Source organism: Mrakia frigida (genome assembly GCF_051309035.1).
Source record: "Mrakia frigida strain ATCC 22029 unplaced genomic scaffold BDY24scaffold_5, whole genome shotgun sequence".
Classification (NCBI taxonomy): domain Eukaryota; kingdom Fungi; phylum Basidiomycota; class Tremellomycetes; order Cystofilobasidiales; family Mrakiaceae; genus Mrakia; species Mrakia frigida.
Window position 1 is genome coordinate 535,326 of NW_027481276.1, and position 21,388 is coordinate 556,713.

Genomic DNA, 21,388 nt, shown 5'->3' on the forward strand with positions numbered 1-21,388 from the left:
CAGGTACAGATCCTGGATGAAGGAGCTAGCGGAAGGAAGGAAAGGAGAAAGGAAGACGAGGCGACGCCGTTGAAGTAGCTCCTTGCCGCCCCTGTTTCGCAGATACAGGAGGTCGAGCCGCGGAGAAGAGAGCATACATGAGCCTCTCTGATTACGAGAGGAACCGAAAGGCATAGCAAAGCAATGGAGATAGATGGAGAAGGTCATCTCTCGTCGCGTCGTCCGAACCTTCCTCTTCTCTCTCCCAAAAGGAAAGACCTGGAAACGCTGCCAGGCGAAGGAGAAATTGAAATCGAAACTTTTCAGGTCCCCAACAGGTTTCGCTTCTGTGCAGGATTCGAGGAGATGTGCACGGAATTGAAAACGCGAGTGAGGGAGGGAGGGAGGGGGAGCCGAGGAAATCAAGCTGGCCCTCGAAGAGCCGACTCTCTTGAAACTGTAGGTCGACCGATGAGAACTTTCAACAAGAGGATTCCTTGCTTGACACGAAGTGTTCATCGATATGGCTCCAGCTGTGGTTGAGAGCGGCAGCTCAGGTTCGCCTGCTTCAACCGCTTCTTGGGTTCCGTAGATCTACATTTCGGAAGCCTATCGTCCCTCTTGCCTCGATTCCTTCGTCCAAGAACGATCGGGTCGAAAGTTCTCTTCACTCGTTTGGAGGATTTTCCTCTTCTCGCATCCGAAAGTAATCAGTCAGAGTCATCTCGCTTCCTCCTCAGCCCTTGCCCCGCGCCTGTGCTCTCTCCCACCAACCATCACCCCCCCTCGATCCTCAATGACCCTCCATCTTGCACCCGTCATCCACGAAGGAGAGTCCTCTCTAGAGTCCGAGTATATCCTCACTCCTATCACTCTATGGCCGCTCGGTTCGATCGAATCGGTCCACGTCCTTCCCTCTCGACTTCGAATCGACCTCTTCCTCAAAGCAGTAGGCATGGCTGCAGGGAGAATGAGAGGAGTGGCTGGTAGATACAGGAGGAGAGCCATCGCCGAGAAGGATCGAGAGGCGAGCACCGAGAACTTCACCTATCTTGTGAGTCGAGCAAAAAGGAAGGAGGAAGTTGACCTCGAGAGCTCAACAGTCCTCCCTCCCTTCTCTTCTTCCTCCCTGTGAAGCTCGCTCCTCCTTTCGCTGACTTGATGCCCCTGGTAACTCAGATCTCTCTCGCCGATTCTCCGATCCCCGTCGAGCACGTTCTGCTTCCCTCCGCCTCGTCCCTCTCTCAAAGGGTTGACGTTGTCCGAGTCGACCTCGATCCCTTCATCTCGAAGGTGAACATTGGCGCACCGCCCAACAGCGACGAGCCTCTTTTCAAGATCAAGATCACCGAGGAAGAGGAAGGAGGAGGAAGGACTACCTTGGGCTTCAGCTGGGGACATATTCTTGGTGAGCCCATAACTCGAGAACGGGCTGAAGAAGGACGAAAGGTCGAAGTGACCAAGCTCACGAGCTCGCCTCTTCCTCCTCCTTTCCTTCTCTTGAATTTCAGGTGATGGAGCGACCTTCAATCTCTTCACTACCTTCCTCTCCACCATCTACTCCCACCTCTTTGCTTCAGTCAACTACATCTCTCTCCCTCAAGCGACAACCACCCATCTCTGCTTCTCCCCTCCGACGTCCGACGCGATCCGGGAGTTTGCGCTTTCGCAGACAGACGTTCTCTCCATCGAGGAAGGATCTCGGAGGTACATGGAGGGTAGTTTAGGGAGTGAAGTGGTCACGTTTTGCTTGACGAAGGAGGAGTTGAGAGTCTTGAAGGAGAAGGCGAGCGGAGAGGGCGACGCGTCCGGTTGGATCAGCAGCCAAGATGCTCTCAGTGCTTGGTTCGTCGAAGTCCTGAGATCTTGCGAGGTCGAGGTCAATAACATCGTCAACTCGATCAACGTGAGTCCTCCAAGGTATCGTTGCTAAAAGACAGAACCTTTCGCTAATCAAGCTCCGTCTATCTTCCTGCAGTACCGTTCCTTCCCTCCCCCCGATACCCCGACCTCTCTCTTCCCCGTCCCTCTCACCTTTCTCGTGGGGAACGTTGCTCAAATGAGAGCGTCTCCAATCCCAGCTCCATCTTCTCCTCCCTCCCTCGTCCCAACAGCACAAGCTCTCCGACGCGACCTCCTCTCCCTCCACGATCCTCAACGAATGTACGACTGGCTCTCCGTGCAGGCTGAGAGACTGGGACGAGCTACGGATGAAGGAAAGATGCACTGCATCCTCCCTACCGAGGGTTCGGTCATGGTGAACTCAAATCTGAGGTGAGTTTTCGAAGGAGGAAGAGAAATGGCGTCGAAAGCGAAACTGACACACTCTCTTTCCTCGCTTGCTTTCAGATACGATTGGAACCTCCCCTTCGGCTATCCTCAAGGATCAACCTCGTACCACACGTCTTTTTCTGGGCATCACTTCCTCCGAGTCTTCCAGCCGAACCCGTACGTTTTGCTTTCGTTCTCGCTCTCGAGACGCGTCGAGACTGACCCCTCTCGCCTCCTCTCTCCCCCTTCTCTATGAATTTCAGATCCTCAACCGACGAAAATGCGACGGGAGGAGCGGAACTCAACTTCAGCGTTCGTTCGGAGATCAGGGATCGGGTTCTCGATGCGATGAAGTCGGATCGAACGACCCTTTGGTCTCGATTTTTCTGATCTTTTGCGTAGTCTCGTAGAGTAACTGGTCGGCGAAACAGTGCAGATAAACCTGATTATACCCCAAATATACGAACACACGAGTAAACAGATTCGAGAGACCGACAAGCTAGCGAAAATAAGCCCAACAACAGACAAAAAAGGGAAACAAAAAACAAACGCGACCGCGTCTAACTACTGTGCTACCGAGCTTTTCGCCACTTTATGCGTCCCACTACTCCCTCTACGACCGAACCCAGCGTCCAAGCCATCCTGCCCTCCTCCAAACACTGTATCTAAGACCACAAATCCTTCCTCCAAGCCCTCCAACTCGATCCTCGGACTCGAGAACGCTGTCGTCCTCCCGCACACGCACGTCGAGCCACCTGTCGTGTCCGATCCGGATGCCGTGGGACTGAGTGGAGCGAAGAAGGCTGCTTCCTTCTCGGCCATGAGTCGAAGCTGAGGGGCGTAAGTTCCTCGGGGACGGAGGATGGAAGTGAGAACGGTGATGGTTGCGATCCGAAAGGTGATGAACGCTGCCGCGTCAGACCATCTGATCATCTGGGCGTCGAAAGAAGAAGAATGGATTGAGGTTCAGTTCCTCGACTTGGAGGGGAGAGATGAAACCGAAAAAAGAAGAAAAGGAGCGGGAAAGAGGGAAGAGAACGAACCCGACTGCTCCGACGAAGTAGAGAACGAGAGCGACGCCCTGAAGGACGGATAGGACGACCCCGTTTGAGAGAGTAACAGTAATGAAGGTTTGACGATTCTTGGCCGGTCTGAGGGGATGAGGAGGGAACGACGGTCAGCGACGCGTCGAGGAGACGGAGGTCGAGAGAGGAGATGTTCACACCTTTGCTCGATGAAGATCCCAAGAGATTTTCCACCGCTTCGAAGTTTGGTCCAGCGGGATTAAAAAAGGAGAAGAGCCTCAGATCGAGGTGAGTAGTCGGGGGCCGATGAAGGAATGCGAGCGGTGTTTTCTTGAGCGAGAAAGAAACCTTGGGAAAAGTCCGAGCTGAAGAAGCATAAGATCGATCTAAAGATGCTGCTGCTGAAGGAGAAGAAAAGTGTATGTCCGGCTAAGATGAAACCCAAGATATTAGAAAAGGAGGTAGAGAAATGACTGTCCAGCTCACTGGGGAAGCCGAAACGGAAGGTCCGCAGAGAGCGAGGACGAGGAGAGGAAGAGAAGACGGAGGTCAGCTTTGATACAGTTCAGGCAGAACGAAGAAGAAGACGACAAAAGACTACTTACGTCCGTCGAGTGACATTCCCTGAGTTTCGGAAGAGAGCAGGAAAACAACGAAGGAGTCAGCTCCAGCCGGGTGCGTCGAAAAAGAGAGAGAGGACGAAACGAAAGACTCACCAGCACCCAGGAACGACCGCTCGATGAAGGTAGAAAAACATCATATCGGCGAAGATGTAAGTCGAGGGACCTAGTGGGTAGTGCTGATCTCCGTCGTAGACTGAGCGAAGAGAAAGAAACAGACGAGCGTCGAAGTCGGTCAGCGTTTCGTTTCGTCCACTCCTTCTCTCCTTCCCCTCCCTCCCTCCCCTCTCTTCCCTCCTCCCTCCCACCTTCAACTTCAACCATCTCCAAATCGTTCCCAACCCCAACGCCCTCCCGAACCCAACCCCCAACCCTTCAAAACCCAAAAACTCACAATGCCCATACCCCTCCAACTTCTCCCCCCAGGAAAACCTCCTCACCCCCTTCTCCCTCGCCACGCTCCTCGCACTCTGATCCAACTGGAAGATCTTCAACAACCCCTCGTGATCGTCCTTCTTCCTCAGTTGCCTCGTCCTCAGCATCAGAGGGGTGGTGGGACCGAAGCGAGACTTGAGGTGGTGGACGAAGACGCGCAGACGAGAGCGGTGCCAGGTGAGCTCGGGGTAGGTGTACCCTAATTGGGAGGAAGGAGGGCGGTCCTCGGGAGCCAGGCGGGTTCGATGCCTGTGGGGAAAGAAGAAGAAGAAGAAGAAGAAGAAGAGAGGTGACGTGAGTTGGAAATCGCACTCGACGCGTCGTTCCCTCCCTCTTCCCTCTCGCCCAGTCTCCAAGTTCGAAGAACTCACCAACTCAGGAAGTGATCGTCCCAGAACAACGACGCGTAAACCACCAGATCCACCTTCCTACCCTCCTCGTGGCCCTCCTTGAGCGAGCCATCGTCGTTGAACTCCTTGAGGACGATGCCTTCCCTCGTTTCCATCAAGGGAGTGAAGAGCCCGTCGAACCGGTCTTCGAAGGGACCGGGACCTTGCTCGCCGTTGAAGCAGATCTCGAAATCTTCTTTGGAGTCGACCATGCCGAGGGTGAAGAGGTTGACTGAGTGAGAGAAGGGGAGAGAGGGAGACGACGACGCGTGTGAGCTCTCTCGCGTTTCCTCGTTCCTCTTTCGACGAACCGAGAGGACTGAATGGAGCTTGGGGAGGAGAGAACTCACTGATGGTAAGGTTGAGGTTGTGGACGTGGCAGGCTCCTCCTACGTGCCCTCCCCAGGACGAGTACGTGGAGTTTGGGACTTCGGAGCAGAATTGGTCGACCTGGATTGAGCGTTCGAGGCAGAAGAAGAGCGTCAGCTTCTTGTAGCTACTGATCGGGGAGGAGAATAGAGATTGAAGGTGATACTGACGTTGTTACGGTCGTCTGATTGGAAAGGAAGAGAAGAGAAAAGAAGACGCGTCGTTCAGAACAAGGGACAAGGACGAGGACGACGAAGAGAGTTTCGTTTGGGGGAGACTCACGACTGATGGAGGTGAATCGAAGGATAGGAAAGGGTCAGAACGAGGTTCATGTAGAGGAGACAAAGAAGAGAGAGAGGAGACGAACCTTGAACCTGAAAAACAACGAGCGAACGAAACGATGCAAGGAACGAACGACGAGGTGAGCTTGATCGTTTCGTTCTTTCTTCCTCTCTCCCTTGCTCCTTTCCTCTCCTCTCCCCGTCCGGCAAGCGCCAAAGACGTCTTCCTGCTCACTCACCAATCAACAAGACCAACTTGTCCCTAGCGAACTCCAACCCTTCGGTCCCTCCTTTGGCGAGGGTCTGCAGATACGGCGGCGCTGCTCTGACCTCGTCCGCATCGGGTATTAAAGTCTGAGCGAAATCGATATCGGCGATCTTGAGGGCTGCTTCCTCGGTCGTAACAGGAGGTAAGAAAGGGATCCATCTTGTTTCGGTTCGGTTCTCTCCCCAGTGGATGAATCCCGGGAGCGAGAAAGGGTCGTGGTCCGAGGAAGGGCAGGAGGAGGGGCAGAACGGAGGAGGAGGAGGAGGAGGAGGAGGAGGGAAATGCAGGGAGGAGAGGACGTCTTTCAGGCTGGGAATGTGTAGAGAGAGCGAGTAGAGAATGTCAGGGTTTGAGCTCTTTTTGAAGGACGAGGGCAAGGAAAGAAGAAAGGAAGGAAGGTTGAAGCTCACGAAGTTGAGCTCGTCGGATCGACGTTCCATAGCAACCAGAGCGTCGCACCGAACGAGAACGAGACCACGCAGGCCAGAGTGTACTTGGCTCCCTTCGATAAGTAGACCATAGTCGTCGTGGTGGTGGTTGGAGCGATCACCGTTCGAAGTCAAGGAGGCAAAGGAAAAGAGAGGAGGAGAAGGTTCGGGGTGTAAGTGAAACGAGGGGAAGCTTGATGTTCCCTTCAAACCATCACTTGAATCAGCACAGAGGCTTAATCAAAGCTCCAAACCCCTACTACTCGCTTCCCACCTTGAGCGTCTCTCTCAGCGCTATAGAGCAAGGATCAGGAGGAGGAGGAACGAGAGGTTTCTCACCGCCACCTCCTCGAGATCGTCGAGGCTCTCGCTCTGGATCTCGTCCTCGTCTGCTCCCCTTCCTCACGTCGAAACTAGGGTTGATGTCGAGGAGATCTCGCTATAGGAACCTCTCGTATCTTCTCTCATTCGGTCAGTACCACTTTTGTTGCTCTTCTTTTGGTATCGAACAAGCAGCGAGCTGAACCATCTTGTTTCCGCTGAACAGTTCTCTTCCTCCTCTTCTTGAGCTCATCTCTTCCAACCTAGTACGTTCTCTTCCCTTTTCTCTTTCTCTTTCTCTTTCTTCTACGAGCTACGAGCTTGAACTGAACCTTACTCGTTTCATTTTAGCTACCAAACGAAAACGTTCCTCTCCTACTCGACTCGCTTCCTGTGGGATCGTCCGGACGGACCCTCGCGAGTGATTCCTCACTTCTACGCCGAAGGGATGCCGACGGACAAGCTTTGTGGGCTTCACGGGTGGAAGGGAAGGAAGGAGAACGAACAAGTGCAGGTTTGGGATGCGGTTTTGTTTGTGAGTCACTTCCCAAAGGCGAGAAAGAGGTTGCGTTGAGCTCGAGCTCATCTCCTTCGACACGTTTTGCTGTTCCGTTCCTCTGAAGTCTACCGAGCTGGATCTCCTAGAAGTCAGACTAGCAGAACTGGAACCTTTTGTAGACTTGTTCATCATTGTAGAATCGTACGTCCATCTCGTTCCGATTCCAATCTCAACCATCTTGATCAAGCTCACCTTCCCTCTTCCCTCCTCCTCCCTCTCTTCCCTCAGCACCCACACCTTCACCGGACTCCCCCGAAACCTCACTCTCCCCCCACCCTCCTCCTCCTCTCCCTTACCTCTCACTCTCCAACCCTTCGCCTCCAAACTCCTCATCGTTCCCCATCCAGGTCGTCCTCTCGCTCACGCTTCCGAAGACCCGTTCGTCCTCGAGAGGGAACAGCGCTCGACCGTAACCTCCATCATCAACGCTGAGATTTTGAGACGCGGAGCGGAAGGGAAGTCTGAAGAAGTGGTGGTGGTGATGGGCGACGTGGATGAGATTCCGAGAAGGGAAACGGTGGGGATCCTGAGGGAGTGCGAGTGGGAGGGAGAGGAAGGGGAGATGGTTGGCCGAGGAAGGCTGGGGAAAGGATGGGGCAAGATTCATCTGCAGTTGAGGCAGTATTTGTATAGTTTCGAGTTCCCTACGGTGCGTCCTTCTCTCTCACTCTCTCGGTCGTCGGCGTCCTTCATTCGTGCGGGGGAGGCTCACCCGCCGTCTTCTTCTCCTCACTCCCTCCTTCGTTTCCCACAGGACTTCGCCTCCTGGCGTCTTCAAGCCCATCACTGGATCCCAGGGAAATCTTACTACATGCACTCCCAGTCTACCGATCGAGTCCTCGCTGACTCGGGTTGGCATTGCTCGTCAGTCTAACCACCTCGTCTCTTCTCGACGCGTCGAACGCAAGCTCACCCTCTTCTCGCTTCGCTTCCGCTCTTTGCCCACAGGTTCTGCTTCAAAACTCTCCCCCAGTTCACCGCCAAGATGGTAGGCTTCTCCCACGCCGATCGACTGGGATCTTCCGCTTCGAGATTGCTCGCTCCGAAGAGGTTGCAGAAGGTCATCTGCGGTGAGTTCGACTTCTTCGCTTCGCCCTTCTTTCCCTTTTCTTTTCCTCGCTGGAGCTGACTTCCGTTCTGCTTCTTTTCGCTGCGTGGCTCTTTGGCTTGGCGTTTCGCAGAGGGAAGCGACATCTTTGGAATGCTCCCTGAAGCGTATCGATTCAAGGACCTCGTGAATCTGTGGAAGCTGGATCGAAGTGCGAGTGCGGTGGGGTTGCCGAGGAGGGTTCTGGAGGGTGGGAAGGAGAGGTTTGGGTACCTGCTGCCCGGGGGTTGTGTGAGGGATGGTTGATCGTGATGCCGTCTTGGAAGCTTTCGTTGAATGTTGGGAGGGATGCGAAAGAGGAAAGAGAGAGTGAGACAGCGAAAAGGACAACATCGCTTCGATTTTCGCTGCCATGTTTGTTTTCTTGGGGTAAGTTCGAGCGCTTCTCACCAGTTTTCGGGCGCGTCGCTTTCACCCTCCTCTTCGGTCCTCCTTCTTTCCTTCCCTCCGCTCGCTCGTATTCCCCAATCGAGAGCGTTCGGTTCGTACATAAATGCAACATCGTCTACGGTAACGTATCCCTCGTCTCCCCACTGTTCTCCCCTTCCTCCAGCTCGTGCGAAGACGCGGTTCGAGCGAGATCGAGTGGGTCTCGGAAAAAGACGAAGACGAGAAGAGCCTCGAGGCAGAGAACGCCAACGTTGAAGAGGAATCCGTACTGAAACGAGACAAGGATGCTTTTCTTCAGCTTGAGAGTAAAGGAGCGAGTGGAAAAGGGGAGAGGAGGGAGGGGAACGAACTTGATACCCGTCGAAAGAAGGAGTGAGTTGGCCTGGTTCGTCTGGGAAGGCGACTTGGATCGTTGAAGTTATGGAGAGGAAGGCTGCTGCTCCGAGTTGGAGGACGCTGTTCCACAATCCTCCGATGACACTGCGAAAAGAGGTGAGAAAGAGAGACGGCGAGTCAGCGACGAGGACGTGTCGAAGTCGAGAACGAGGTCATCACAACTCACCCGCTGTGCCGGGGTGGTACGCTTAACAAGAGAGCGACGTATGCTGAGACGAAGGAGATCGAGTTTCCTGGCAATTAGCCGAGAAAGGTGGTCAGATCTGGTCTTCGCAAAAGCGGCAGGACTTTCTCGACGCGATGATGTTCCCTGAAGGATTCTCGCACTCTCGCACGACTCACCTGAGGATCCAACGATGAGTCCAGGGAACACCAAGGGGAAGTACTGATCGTCCCTCCTCACGAAGGAGAACATGATCGAGCCTCCAGCGGCAAAGAGCGCTCCTCCGACGAGCCTCATCCGAAGAGAGAAGCGTTTGAAAGAGATTTTGGAGGCGACGACCATAGCGATTCTGCGGAAGGGAAGGTTGGAAGAGTCAGAAACGATCAAGTGAACAGGTTCGCATGGAGCGTAAGAGGGAGAGCTCACACTCCAGCTATTCCGGATGGCAGCTAGGAGAGAAGGGGAGGAAAGAAGGTCAGCTTGAGACGCGTCGAGTCGTCGCGACTCGGAGGAGCGGCATCGAAAGGACCGCTGGACTCACGAATCTAACACCGGTCATGATACCGGACACTCCGAACTCCCCTTGGAAGATGTCGGAGAAGCTGACTTGAGAAAGGAAGAACCTGAAGAGGAAAGGAAGAAGGAGAAGGTCGGGAAATCGGAAGCTCAACGAAGAGTACGAACCAGTAGGTATTCGAGAGGGCGAAGACTGAGGTTATAGAAGATGAGTTGTATAATCAGTCTCCGAATGACGATGAAAGGAATAGAGGATCGAGAAAAGACGAACTGGAGAGAAGGGTGAAGTTTGGGATTGACCACACAGCCGGATCCAGCAGGGCGTCCACGGGATCGATTTGGGACTCCCAGTAGAAAAAGACTGGGAAAAGTAAAGCACCAATGATCACAGTGGAGATAGTGGTTGGTTGTCTCCTGCGAGGGAAGAGAGAGAGAGACGGGTCAGTTCCCCGCGAGTGAAACGCGTTCGCCTCGTTTCAGCAGCCGGGACGCGAAGAGATTTGAAGCACTCACCAGCCATTGACGTTCGAAGACGTGAGGCCAAAGATGAACAGCACGATGGCAGCCGTTAACAAGAAGGTTCCAACGAGATCGAGCTTTGGCAGTCGAGCTGGCGAGCTCGTTTGTCCTCCCTTTTCCTCCGAAGACCACGCGTGCGTTTCTGGGAGGTGGCGAGGAGGATGAGGGATGAGGAAGATGCAAATGATTGCGAGGGGAGTAGCAATAATAGTGGTGAAGTAGAAGATCCAGGGCCAGCCTGCCGAGACGAGGCATCCTCCGATGAAAAGACCGAGAATCTGTTGGGAAGAAAGGAAGAAGTCAGCGAAGGTCTCGAGCTAAAGAGGTTCATCGCCGTAAGACTCACGTTGGCCACTGCTCCTGATCCACCGAAGCTGAAGAATGACGGAGAAGAGGAAAGAAAGAACGCGTCAGACACGTCGACTCAGTGAGATGGGAAGGACGAGCGTACATCGCGATCGCAGTCTCTTGAAGATCTGGCTCAGGGAAAAGGTGAACGATGAGGTTGGTAGCAGCAGGTATGGTGAGCTGTTAAGACGTAGGTGAAGGTCGTCAGTCCATTCGAGATGAACGAAAGGAAGAAGCAGAGAGGACTGACGGACGCGCTGAGGGAGGGAGAGGAACGGGAATCAGTAAACTGGAAGCCTCGAAATAGAAGTGCACTCGGCTTACCCCAATCCCGAAAAAGCTCGTAGTACGAGTAGCGTGTTCTTGTCCCGCGAAAGACCCACTCCCATCGAAAACAGGCCCAGAGCGAGAAATCCCACGATGAAGACGACTTTCGGATTCTTCGTGTCGGCGATTCTGCCTCCCTAAAAAAACATAAAGGGTTCACGTCAATGAGGCTCACGTCAATGGTATGTAGTACACTAAATGCGCACTGCAAACTCACTGTGAGCAGGGAGCTGGCGAGCGTGAGGGAATACTGGAACAAAAAGAGGACGGGACGACGGGTTGAATTAGTTCGAGTCGGAAAAGCTTGGGGATGAAAATGAGCTCACAGCATTGACGACCCATATACTCTCAGCGGTCGTCATGTTGAGGGACTTGGCCATTTGCGATAGACCAACGATGGCGGCGGACTGTAGCAAAGAAGAGGGGGGGAGAGAGGAAGGGACGGTGAGCTCGGACTTGAAAGCTCGAAGCAAGATCTGGGCCCCAGAACAACGCCCGAGGCTCATGAGCATGTGCTAGGAGTTGGAGGGTACATACGGCTCCAAAGATATCGAGGAACTGAGCAGAGACGAAGACTGCAAGAAGGGTATAGCGGCGAAGGTCCGAGGGGAGGGGAACGCGAACCTGAGAGCTCAACGATTCAGTCTCGAGTCCTTCTTGCCTCCGTGGCGAAGGTTCATCGACGAGATCTCTAGCGACGACGCCAGGGACGATAAGATGACAAATTGTGTCAGCAAGAGCTCGAAGTTGAGCGAAAGTAGGACCGGCATCGACGAAAGGACAAAGGGAGGAAGGGAAGTGCGAGCTCACCCTTTTCCCGTTCCAAACAGAGGCCGATCTGCGAAGTCCTTCTCCGTTTCCTTCGATAGACCTGGAGGAGGGAAGCCTGTTGATAAGGTGGTGATGGAGGGTGAAGGCGGCATGAAGGGCTTGAAGAGCTGGGGTCGATGTTGGCCGTTGAGGAGGAGGGCGAAGGAGAACAGCAGGACGTCGGCACAAAAAGTTCAAACTCCGACTCCGCCTACCGGTACACCGGATGCGAAAGCTCACGGGAAAGCTTGATCAGCGAGAGGAGAGATATGACCAAAACGTCAGCGGGTGTATTAGCAAAAGAGAGCGACGGGGTCCTCGACCTGTTCCTCTCCCACACCTCTCCTTGCCTCTGCTATGTATGTAGCCTCCGCTGGAGTGGCTACTAGGTCCCTCCTTGATCCAAGGCGGGTGTCGCTTGATGACTCTTGATGAGGAAGTAAAGAGGCTCAAGTCGAGATGAATATCCTTGGGGAGCGAAGGCAGGCGGGAGACCAGTTGGACGAGTCTGCTGAGCTTTCCTCCTCCTCCGACGATTTTCTGAATGAAAAGAGCTTGATACTGAAGAGCACAGTTTGAGGAAAGTGAGATGTCGCTCGAAAAGGGAGGAATTTGGAGACGTGGCTGGCAGGAAAGAAGAAAGGAGGGGAGGAGGAAGTGTTCGAGCTCAACATTTCGTCTCCTTCCCCCATCCTCTTCTTCCTCCCCTTTCCTCCAAACAAAACGACCACTCCCAAAAACATCATTCCACCCTCTTCCCCACTCAGTAGAGCAGGTTCAGGCTTTTTTTCGGCTTCCCTTCCGTCCAAATCCGACCGTCCAGCTCTCCCTCACCCGCGTGCCTCCTTCAACCTTCCCCTTCAACGATTCCCTCCCTTCTTGTCGTCCCCCTCGCCACCTCTGGACTCTCTCAGTCTTACCAAGGGAAGATTACAGCCCCAGCCGGCGGCTGAACTGAACTAAAAACCTACGATTCGAGTCCCTGGCGCTCTTCTCTTGAGCTGAATGGCGTCCGTCGAGATTTTGGTGAGCTCAACCTTCCTTCCTTCTTCTCCACCGCCCTCCTCTCCTCAGGCTTCCATCCGGACTTTTGTCTCTGACATGCATATTTGCGCGCCTTGCTACTTAGCCTTCTCTAATCGTGCAGCACTAGGCAACACGGCGTCGTCCTTTCGCTCTGTTCTCCCTTCTCTTCCTCAGCCCTTCCCTCTTCCCGAACACCTCCTCCTCTCGAGTCCTCCCCAGCATCGATCGGATGCGATCCTTCATCCAAATTATATTTCTTAAAGTGAGTGATGTACTAGACTTGTTCTGGTGCAACGCATCGAGCCTGGGAGGGGTTGCAACTAGAAGGGAAAGGGGGAGGGAGGGCAAGGAAGAGCGAGCTCAACTCGCTCCGCGACGGGCAGTTCATTACTCTCATTTCTTGAGCGGTCCTCGTAGACCTTCACTTCTAGAACTCAAGCTGACTCTCCTGTTGTTTCTCTCTCTCTCCTCTCAGTCAAACGGAACGCGACACTATCAGCTGTTGAGCCCGAAGCACGTCTGCGAGCACGTCGCGTTCAGTCCAACCCCGTCGTCTTCTACCAATTCATCGCCACCTGCGATTCATCACAGCCTGTTCATAGCTCACCTCATGAATCTTCTTCTGCACTCCCTTTCCTTCCAGAATCGAGCGCGTCCAACACTCAACTCTTTCGAGCCTCCCGTCGACCTTCGCTCAAGCCTCCTTCTCTGCTTTCGCCTTTGCTCGCCTCGAGCCTAGACTCTGGCACTTTGTTCCACCAGCATCCTCTCTTATCTTCGCTCCAGTCCGGCTCTTCGCAGCTTTGTTCTCTATCTTCAACTGCGGCCTTTCTTTCTCCAAATACGGCTCGCCGACCTCGCATGGGTCGACTCGTGTATCTCGAACAGATGGGGTGTTCCTCCCAGCTCGATGGGCTTCGGCAAGCGTGGGACGCAAATACGTCGAAGTGAGTTCACTTCAACAGGAGCTACGAGATCTGTAGACGGGGTAGTCCGCGACGTTTGAGATAAGGACTGACTTGACCTCTTCGCTTGTTCTGCTTCCTGCAGTCGTCCGGCCTACAGATATTCAGATATTCTCAGTATGAGTTGACCCTCCGCTCCCAGAAATACTAAACATCAACTCTTGTGGTCCTCGGAGGAAGGGTAGGCAGCGACTCGTTCTTCAAAGCTCGACGCGGCCTTTCGCCTTTCCTCTCTTGAACGCCTTCGCCCATCATACAGCAACCCACGCGGATCATCCCTTTATCTATTCTTAGATTTGGACCCTCGAGGACCATCTCAAGAGCGCCATTTTTATCGTCGAAGCGCTGATCGCGGCTGATGATAACGTCCGAGCGCTAGCTCGTCTTTCCCTCTTCTCCTTGCCTCCCTCTCGCAGCTTCCAACCATCACGGCTCCCTTCCTTCCTCTCTCTTCTACAACTCGTTCTTCAAGATGACTACCCAGCCCTCCTTGGGCATCGAGGCTGCCATGCCAGACGTCACCATCCTCGCCTCAGCCGCCTACACCGACAATCGTGCGAAGGAGGAACGAGATGGATTGCCCGTCGAGTACGATATCGACGAGAAGGGCTCGGTCTACGGAGACGACAAGAAGGAAGGTGTCAAGACGGCAGTTCATCCTGTTGGGGAGGAGGAAGTACAGTGGGCAGGAGGAGCCGAGCTTCTCGAAGCTAAAGGGTTGGTCTCGTCGTCGTCCCTCGCGATCCCTCTCGTCCCTCAACTGACCTTTCTTCTCGCTTTCTTTGCAGAGATGACGACGATCCCGAGTATAGAGACATCCCGGTGATCGTTCGAGAGCTCTGTGACTTTGAGGACGACGTCGATGTGAGTCTCTTCACATTTCTCGGTCGCGTCGCTCGTGAACGGGGAGCAACGAGATGGGAACGCTGACGAGCGTTGTTTCCCTCAACTATGTCTCTTCCAGACCCCAATCATGACTTGGAGATTCTACGTCCTGTCTGGAATCTTCACTGCTCTTGGTGCCTGGTTCGTTCTCAACTTCCCCCTCTGAACCCTCGGATTGGATCGAGTCGAGTCGCCTTTTACTGATCCTTCTTTCCCCTCCCTTCCTCCTCGCTCTCTCCTCATCGAAGGCTCACTCAGCTCGGTTTCTTCCGTACTACCTACATTCCGTACTCGATCTACTTCGTTCAGAGTGAGTACGCTTCTCTTCTCCTCTTCGACGACGACGGAAGAGTTGGTGCTCACTCCACTCTTCCTCTTCCCCCCCCCCCCCCCCCTTCCTTCTTTCAGTCGCCTCCCTCTACTTCGGTCGGCTTCTCGCTGCTACTATGCCTCACAGAATTATTGGAAGAGGACGATTTTCGCTGAACCTCAACCCTGGTGGGCTCAAGCCCTTTGCCTTTCTCCTCGAGCAAATCGAAGCTGATCCCTCCCTTGCTCGTCTCGAACAGGACCCTTTTCTGTCAAAGAGCACGTCGCTATCGTCCTTGCTGCCAACACTGGAGCTACCAACAATCTCGGTGATTACGTTCTTGGTGAGTGCAGAGTCTGCTGCAAAGGTTGAAAGGAGTGCCGTGCGAGATCGACGCGTCGAGCTGATCGTTTCGCTTTCTCCCTCCTTCCTTCTCCCTTCCTCCCCTCTTTTCCCGAAACCCCCGCTCCTCTCTGTTCTCTACTCTATCCTTCCCCTACTTACTCTCAGCTCCTCTCGACATCTTTTACAACAAGCCCATGAACGGCTGGATCGCCATTCTCTTCATGTGGTCCGCCGTCTTCGTCGGATTCTCCCTCGCTTCCCTCGCTCGACGGTTCTTGGTCGATGATCCTCGCCTTGTATACCCCTTGACCCTCCAACAAGTCAGTGTCTTCAAAGCTATGAGAAACTCGTTCGAGCTCGAGTCGTCGACGACCAGAAGGCAGATGAAGGTCTTTTGGTGTGGGATTCTGGCCTTCTTCCTCTGGCAATTCGTGAGTCTTCCCCTTCTTTCGAATTCGTCGTCTCATGCTGACCTCCTCTTTCCGTGTCTTCCAGCTTCCTGAATACGCCATGCCTTTGGTCTCTTCGTTGACGATCCTCTGCTGGGTGTCCAAAAACCCCAACGTCGTCTTCGCTGGGTCAGGCTTGGGAGGCGTCGGATTCATGAACATCACAGTTCGTCCCACTCCCCTCAATTATTTTCACTCTTCTTTCTCTGCCTCGACTGGTCGAGCGTCGGTCCTCCCAACTTCCCCCAAGTTCGTACGCGTCTTAGTTACTCACGCTCTCTCTCCCTCTTTTCTTAGCTCGACTGGTCCAACATCGGTTCTTCATTCATTTACCAACCCTTCTTCGTTCAGACGAACATCTTCTTGGGCTCGATCATTGGTTGCTGGATCCTGGTGCCAATCGGGTAGTGAGTTGAAAGCTGGTGGCGAAGGGGACGCGTCTCGAGCTCGACTGACTCGCTTCTCTCCCATCTTCCTCCCAAAGCTACACCGGAGTTTGGGACAGTGACAAGTACGACATTCAATCCCAGGCTCTCCACCAAGGTCAGTCTTGCCTGCTCATCTTGAATCAGGTAGGAAATAATAGGACGTTATCGGGCGACTCGACCTGATCATCGACGCGTCGTCCTTCGTTTCCTTTCAGCAAACGGAACGGATTACCCTACCGCCAAGCTTTTGAACGCCGACTACACTCTCAACGATGAGCTCTTCGCTGAAGTCGGTGTTCCCAGGATTTCGGCGCAACTGATGGTGAGCAGAGTCTCGTTACATCGTTCTCGAATTTCATCGTCCTGACCCGCTTCTGCCCTCGCTCCTGTTTCTTCAACAGTGGGGATACTTCTTCTCGTGAGTATCACATCACGCACACGCATATATCTTCTGTGCCACTCTGACACTCTTCCCTTCCCTTCCTCTTTGCCAGCTATACCGCGTGAGTTTTCGATCTCGATGGTTTCTCCCCTGCCTCTCCGTTCGCTCACTTCGCACCCTCCCTCCCGTTCCCAGCTACGTCGGAGCCTTCGTGTCTGTGAGCTTCCTTCTTTTCTTTTCTTTTCCTCGAAACCTCGTTGGCTCACCCACGTCGCTTTCGTCTTAAAGCTTGCCCTCTTCCAAGGACCAGGAATCTATCGGTCTTTCAGGGCTCAGCTCAGGGGAGAGCGAGTTCACAAAGATAAAGTGAGAGCCTCCGTTTCACTCGAGCTTCGGAGCAGCTCGCTGATCCTTCCTTCGACTTTTCCAGCTCTCCAATCTCATCGCTGCCTACCCTCAGGTCCCGATCTGGTGGAACGTAGTCTTGTTTGTCGTTCCCGTCGCCATCCTCGTCGCTCTCACCGCCACTGGAATCCTCTACATGCCAATCTACGCCCTCTTCGTCGCTCTCGCCTTCGGAACCGCCATCGTTATTCCTGTGAGTCTTTGAATCGTTGGCGCGTCCGAGATGTCCGCCGCTGACTCTTGTTTTCGCATCTCTTTCAGATGGGATACGTTTACGCCGTCTCAGGGTACCAAGTCCCCGTCGGATACTTCAACGAGATTGTTTATGGGTACCTCATCGTGAGTTCGACGAAGGGAGGGAGGCTCATCGAAAAGAACGTCTGACCGTCTCGTCTTTCCCTTCCCTTGTTTTCACCCTAGAACTTGGGAGGATCCCGACACCCCGTTGGATCTCTTTCCTACCGAGTCATCTCTGGTCAGGCTTGGTACGAGGCTTGTTCCATGCTTTCCGACATGAAGGTGAGTCGAGAACGATGACTCTCGATCGCGTCGCGTCGCCTCTCCTCGTCTGCCTTCGATCTCAAGCTGACCTCTGTTTCTTTGACTCGTCTCTCTATCCAGCTCGGTCACTGTTAGTGCCTCTCATCTACCTGTAGAATCAAAGGAGCCCCGAAACGACAGGAGGCGACACTGACTTCCTCCTTTCCCTCTCAACTTTGCTCTTCATCTCTTTCCACTGCTTCATTCGTCAGACTTCCACATCCCTCCTCGTCAAGTTCTCCTCTCCCAAATCTGGGGAATCGTCATCGGTGTTCCAGTAAACTATCTCACCATCGTCTGGGTTTGCAACACCAAGAGAGACTTCCTTTCTGGAGCCGTCGCTGATCCTCAAAGGCAGTGGACTGGTGAGCTTGTTCTCGTTCCTCTTCTCGTGACAGCGCAGATCTCTGACTGAACCTTGGTGTACCCCTTTTCAGGTCAAACTGTCATCTCCTTGAACAACCAGGGGTGAGTCGAAAAGAAGGTTGACGGGGAAGGAAGGAAAGACGAAGCTGACCTTCGATCTTCACTTTCTCCTCGCTCCCTTTCAGAATCCAATTCGCTCTCGTTGGTCCCAAGAAGCTTTTCAACGATCCTAGTTACACGCCTTTGCTCCACGGATTCGTTCTCGGCGCCGTCCTTCCCTTCCTCCTTTACGGACTTCACTGGAAGTTCCCCAAGGCTCGATTTGACCTTTACTCCATCCCTATCTTCGTGAGTGCAGTCTTGCATTTCAACTGTCAACGTCGCTGACCTGCTTCCCTCTCCGTGTAGGCCACCACCTTCGAGTGAGTTCAGCTCTGTTCTCTTCTACCCTCCCTCGCCCCCGCCCCTTCCCACTCTTCCTCACTGACACCTCTTTCGCTCGCAGGAACTTCTACGGAAACATCTCTACTGGCTGGTTCACCATGTATGCGCTTGCCGTTGCCAACTTCTTCATCAGGCGTAACAAGTGTGCGTCAAACTCAAGCCGCTTTCCCCTCGCGTCGAAGGAGAACTCTCAGCCGCTGACTTTACTCTGTCTCTTCTCCTTTTGTCCGTAGACGAATTCTGGGAAAAGTGTTAGTTTTTTCCCCATCTTTTCGTTCTCGAACTTTTCAGGAGCTGACCTCGCTTCCGCTCTACCTTTCGGACCCCTCTGCCTCTCCCTCTTCTCCTCCTTTTCCCTTTCGACAGACGCCTACCTCGCTGGAGCCGCCGCAGACACCGGTTACAACCTCAACATGCTCTTCCTCTTCATCGCCTTCTCTGCCGTCAAGACCATGTTCGTTCTCCCTTCTTCTTCAGTTCTTCTAGATCGAACCAACGACGCGTCCTTTCTCTTGCTGACTTTTTCTTCTCTCCTCCCTCCCAGTCCCATGCCCAACTGGTGGGGTAACAACGCTGTGAGTATTATCTCGCTTCATACACTCTTCGACCTAGCAGTTCGCTGACCTCGCCGCCTTCCTTTCCCTCTCCTCGTGAATTAAAAGGACTCCGTCGAGGTGAGCCTATCTCCCTTTCCTTCTTCCTTTCCTTCTTTTTCTGCCCTTCCCCGCCTCGGTTCCTGACCAAGTTTTCTCTCTTCTGCGTTCTCTCAGCGATGCTTCCCCGCCGAGTCTTGAGCTCCAGAGCCGACCTCAGCACGACGCGTCGTGTCCTCGTTTCGACCACCATCCGCGGCTCTTCTCCAATCTTTCTTTTACTGCGTTGTACCCTACCAGAGTGTAATCTGCTCTCCCGTTCTCTCCTTCTCTCTTTGTACCTTCCTTTGGGACTCTCGCTTCTACTACCCTTCACGTTTTCTCGTTTCTCATTCTCGTCGCCCTCCCTTCTCTTTGCCCTTAGCTGTTTGCCCCTTTTTTACGTACGACCCCTTCGACTCCACGATTGATGCTTTCTCTTCCTCTATCCCACACTCGATGAAAATAGGGCCTGCAGAGGGACAGAAACGAGTTACGACGACGCTTGCGAGCAAAGCAAGATGAGAAAAGAGGGAAACCATTAGATGAAAGAGAAGCTCGACGACTGCGAAGCAAGATAAGTACAGATCATACAAAGAAGGAAGAAGAGAAAAGCGAAAGGAGCCTCGAGCTTCGCTATATCTGCGGAAGGGGAGAAGAGAAATCGAACGAGGGCCGATGATCAGTTTCAGTTGCGACGACCGACGCCGAAGGAATCTATAACAGCCCGATCAACTCACTTTGACGTAGCCGCAGAGCCCGAGAAGTATGGAAGCGTCAATTTCGCTTTCCAGGTCGACGAAGACGTCGTCTTGGTTGAAGAAACCGAAATGATTGCGACGAGTTTTATCGAGCGATCGGATGGGGTAGTATCCAGCTGAGAGGGGGAAGAGGGACGCGGAATCGTCGATGGGGAGCTGAGGTCACAAGAGTACAAGAAGGAGAGAGTTAGGACCTCAACAAAGAGGGTCGGAGAGAGGGACGAAGAGAGAGAAGAGCGAACCTTGATGAAAGCCAGTCGCTTAAGGAAAGCGAGAACCTCGACCTGACTGTTGACCCATGCTCCAGTGGTTGGGTGAAAGAATCCGAACCTGTAATCAGGCGAAATGGAAACAAAGGGAGGAGAGAAGAGGAAGTCGACGCGTCGCGAAGGTCAGCTCCCTTTGCCTTCCTCTCAGCTCGTCGATGGAAGGAGGCAATCCACTCACTCATACGATGTTGGTCGGACCCATCCAGAAGGAGCTGTCCACTGGTACGAGCCCTTGAAACCAGACAGGTGTCCAGCGAGGAACCGACCGAGAGCGGTCGTCCCTGTCGCGAACAGACCTTCGTTCTCGATGAGAGGGAATCCCCTCCGGTCCTCAGCGTCACCAGACCTATCCTCAAAAATCTGGAGGGGAGCAGGAAGCGAGTTCAGTAAACTTATGAAAGCTCGGCAGACTCGGGTATGAGAGACCTTCGACGATCGACCGAGTTTCATCAACAGGTCGGAAACGCTTCGAACGAAAGCAGAACTTACAGAGGATCGGGCTCCGAGAACCTTCAGCGTCGTCGTGAGGTCAATACTGAGACCTGAACCGGGTCTGGAAGGCGATGTCGGAGAACTTCCGAGCTTTTGAAGGACGAGAAACAACGGAGGAGGGGAGACGAGGAGGGAGGGGAAGAGAGCGAGTTAGCTAGTCTAGGGGTTTCGATCTCACGAGAAGATAAAACAACATTTAAGCAGGGAGATGCAAACGTACGGTATTCCTAGCCTCAACGTTTGAGAGTGGAATGGGCGAAGCGTAGGCTACTGAGGCGACGAGAGCGAGGGTGAGGGAGGAGAGGAGGGAACGCATGACTCGTCGAAGAGCTGGGGATTGATTGAAGGAGCGAGGAGGTGATGAAGTCTGGAGTTGTGACCAGTTGGAGCTTAACGGTGGGAGCTGATAGGTCGTAGCGAGACGAAGCTGATAGAGTAGAAGCGGTTGGTGGTTGTTGGGGCAAGGGAGGGAGGGAAGAGCGAGTTGACGACGTTTGGGTGATTTTCAGCCTACGGGTTTCACTGGTGGGCGAGGTCGGAAGGTCTCGATGTATCAGAGGAGGAGCCGAGGTCAGTAGTTACAACCGAGATCTGAATCAAAAGCAAAGGAGGCCCGGAAAATTTACTCTCGATCGCGAAAGTGAGGTTTCGAGGAAACAAAACGTCGGAGGGTCTCAGTACGAAGCCAACCGTCACTCGAGGCTGCAGGGCAGAATTTTGAGAGAAGAGTTGCAGGAGAGGGGACGTGTGTTATAGATCGATGTGGGTTGCTGAGTTTTTCAAGGAGGGGGTGAAGGGATGGAGAAAGGGGGAGAAAGGAGGGAGGGAGGGAGGAAGAAAGTTGAGCTCGCAACTGTCCTCCGCTTGGATGGAGGTACCCAAGAGATGACCAGACATCTTCCTCGATACTTGAGTATCGTGAGAACGTTGTTGAGGCACCGAAGGAATGAGAGGCGTAATGAGCGCCTATGGAGGGAGGAACGGCCTGTTTTAGTTAGGAAGGAAAGCTCACCATCTCCAGCTCAACTTCCCTCCTTTCGAGCTCGTCTCCTGTGTTTCCAACCCCCACCCCAACAGAATCCCATCCATCGTGTCCTCCCATCCAAGGGGTGCTCTTCTCGCTCCCATCTAAATGCGCATGCCTTGTTTCTACGCTTATCTTAGGGG

At 53.6% G+C, this 21,388-nt stretch overlaps 6 protein-coding genes across 6 annotated transcripts; 3 read left to right on the forward strand and 3 right to left on the reverse strand.

The window, feature by feature from the left end:
• Window positions 1–1,329: 1,329 nt before the first annotated feature.
• On the forward strand, window positions 1,330–2,721 carry BDY24DRAFT_379609 (uncharacterized protein; the record flags this gene model as incomplete). Its single annotated transcript, XM_076639062.1, has 5 exons — window positions 1,330–1,387; window positions 1,491–1,885; window positions 1,958–2,253; window positions 2,329–2,427; window positions 2,514–2,721. Coding segments are annotated over 5 exons (975 nt in total), but the record flags the coding sequence as incomplete, so codon positions are not given.
• A 949-nt stretch (window positions 2,722–3,670) lies between these two features.
• Window positions 3,671–5,129, reverse strand: BDY24DRAFT_233202 (uncharacterized protein). Its single transcript, XM_076636649.1, has 6 exons — window positions 5,070–5,129; window positions 4,702–4,951; window positions 4,290–4,579; window positions 3,992–4,091; window positions 3,881–3,899; window positions 3,671–3,760 (listed from the first exon to the last, which is right to left on the reverse strand). The coding sequence occupies exons 2-6, from the start codon at window positions 4,929–4,931 to the stop codon at window positions 3,758–3,760; spliced, it is 642 nt and encodes a 213-aa protein (XP_076499559.1). The 5' UTR covers window positions 4,932–4,951; window positions 5,070–5,129; the 3' UTR covers window positions 3,671–3,757.
• Window positions 5,130–6,732: 1,603 nt separating this feature from the next.
• On the forward strand, window positions 6,733–8,299 carry BDY24DRAFT_336930 (glycosyl transferase; the record flags this gene model as incomplete). Its single annotated transcript, XM_076637256.1, has 7 exons — window positions 6,733–6,921; window positions 7,010–7,086; window positions 7,174–7,485; window positions 7,525–7,594; window positions 7,700–7,809; window positions 7,894–8,015; window positions 8,127–8,299. Coding segments are annotated over 7 exons (1,053 nt in total), but the record flags the coding sequence as incomplete, so codon positions are not given.
• Window positions 8,300–8,345: 46 nt separating this feature from the next.
• On the reverse strand, window positions 8,346–11,668 carry BDY24DRAFT_379614 (major facilitator superfamily-domain-containing protein). The gene is made up of 17 exons (XM_076639063.1): window positions 11,523–11,668; window positions 11,250–11,403; window positions 11,039–11,119; window positions 10,930–10,962; window positions 10,710–10,849; window positions 10,636–10,642; window positions 10,489–10,565; window positions 10,384–10,411; window positions 10,032–10,315; window positions 9,790–9,932; window positions 9,687–9,711; window positions 9,544–9,625; window positions 9,429–9,451; window positions 9,182–9,351; window positions 9,006–9,072; window positions 8,794–8,923; window positions 8,346–8,711 (listed from the first exon to the last, which is right to left on the reverse strand). Exons 1-17 carry the CDS (start codon window positions 11,633–11,635, stop codon window positions 8,559–8,561), a joined length of 1,710 nt encoding a protein of 569 aa, XP_076499561.1. The 5' UTR covers window positions 11,636–11,668; the 3' UTR covers window positions 8,346–8,558.
• Window positions 11,669–14,108: 2,440 nt separating this feature from the next.
• BDY24DRAFT_379618 (OPT family oligopeptide transporter) lies at window positions 14,109–19,127 on the forward strand. Its single transcript, XM_076639064.1, has 29 exons — window positions 14,109–14,230; window positions 14,302–14,377; window positions 14,478–14,539; window positions 14,647–14,708; window positions 14,807–14,896; window positions 14,968–15,051; window positions 15,219–15,484; window positions 15,549–15,668; window positions 15,800–15,909; window positions 15,987–16,045; window positions 16,146–16,252; window positions 16,332–16,348; window positions 16,425–16,433; window positions 16,508–16,529; window positions 16,601–16,678; window positions 16,743–16,910; window positions 16,979–17,056; window positions 17,138–17,236; window positions 17,339–17,348; window positions 17,470–17,622; window positions 17,695–17,725; window positions 17,809–17,971; window positions 18,032–18,045; window positions 18,129–18,211; window positions 18,301–18,318; window positions 18,434–18,521; window positions 18,612–18,642; window positions 18,730–18,741; window positions 18,838–19,127. The coding sequence occupies exons 3-29, from the start codon at window positions 14,487–14,489 to the stop codon at window positions 18,859–18,861; spliced, it is 2,049 nt and encodes a 682-aa protein (XP_076499562.1). The 5' UTR covers window positions 14,109–14,230; window positions 14,302–14,377; window positions 14,478–14,486; the 3' UTR covers window positions 18,862–19,127.
• A 17-nt stretch (window positions 19,128–19,144) lies between these two features.
• BDY24DRAFT_429610 (uncharacterized protein) lies at window positions 19,145–20,737 on the reverse strand (the record flags this gene model as incomplete). The annotated part of the gene is made up of 6 exons (XM_076644069.1): window positions 20,442–20,737; window positions 20,219–20,311; window positions 19,908–20,089; window positions 19,703–19,790; window positions 19,440–19,616; window positions 19,145–19,171 (listed from the first exon to the last, which is right to left on the reverse strand). Exons 1-6 carry the CDS (start codon window positions 20,535–20,537, stop codon window positions 19,145–19,147), a joined length of 663 nt encoding a protein of 220 aa, XP_076499563.1. The 5' UTR covers window positions 20,538–20,737.
• Window positions 20,738–21,388: the final 651 nt, after the last annotated feature.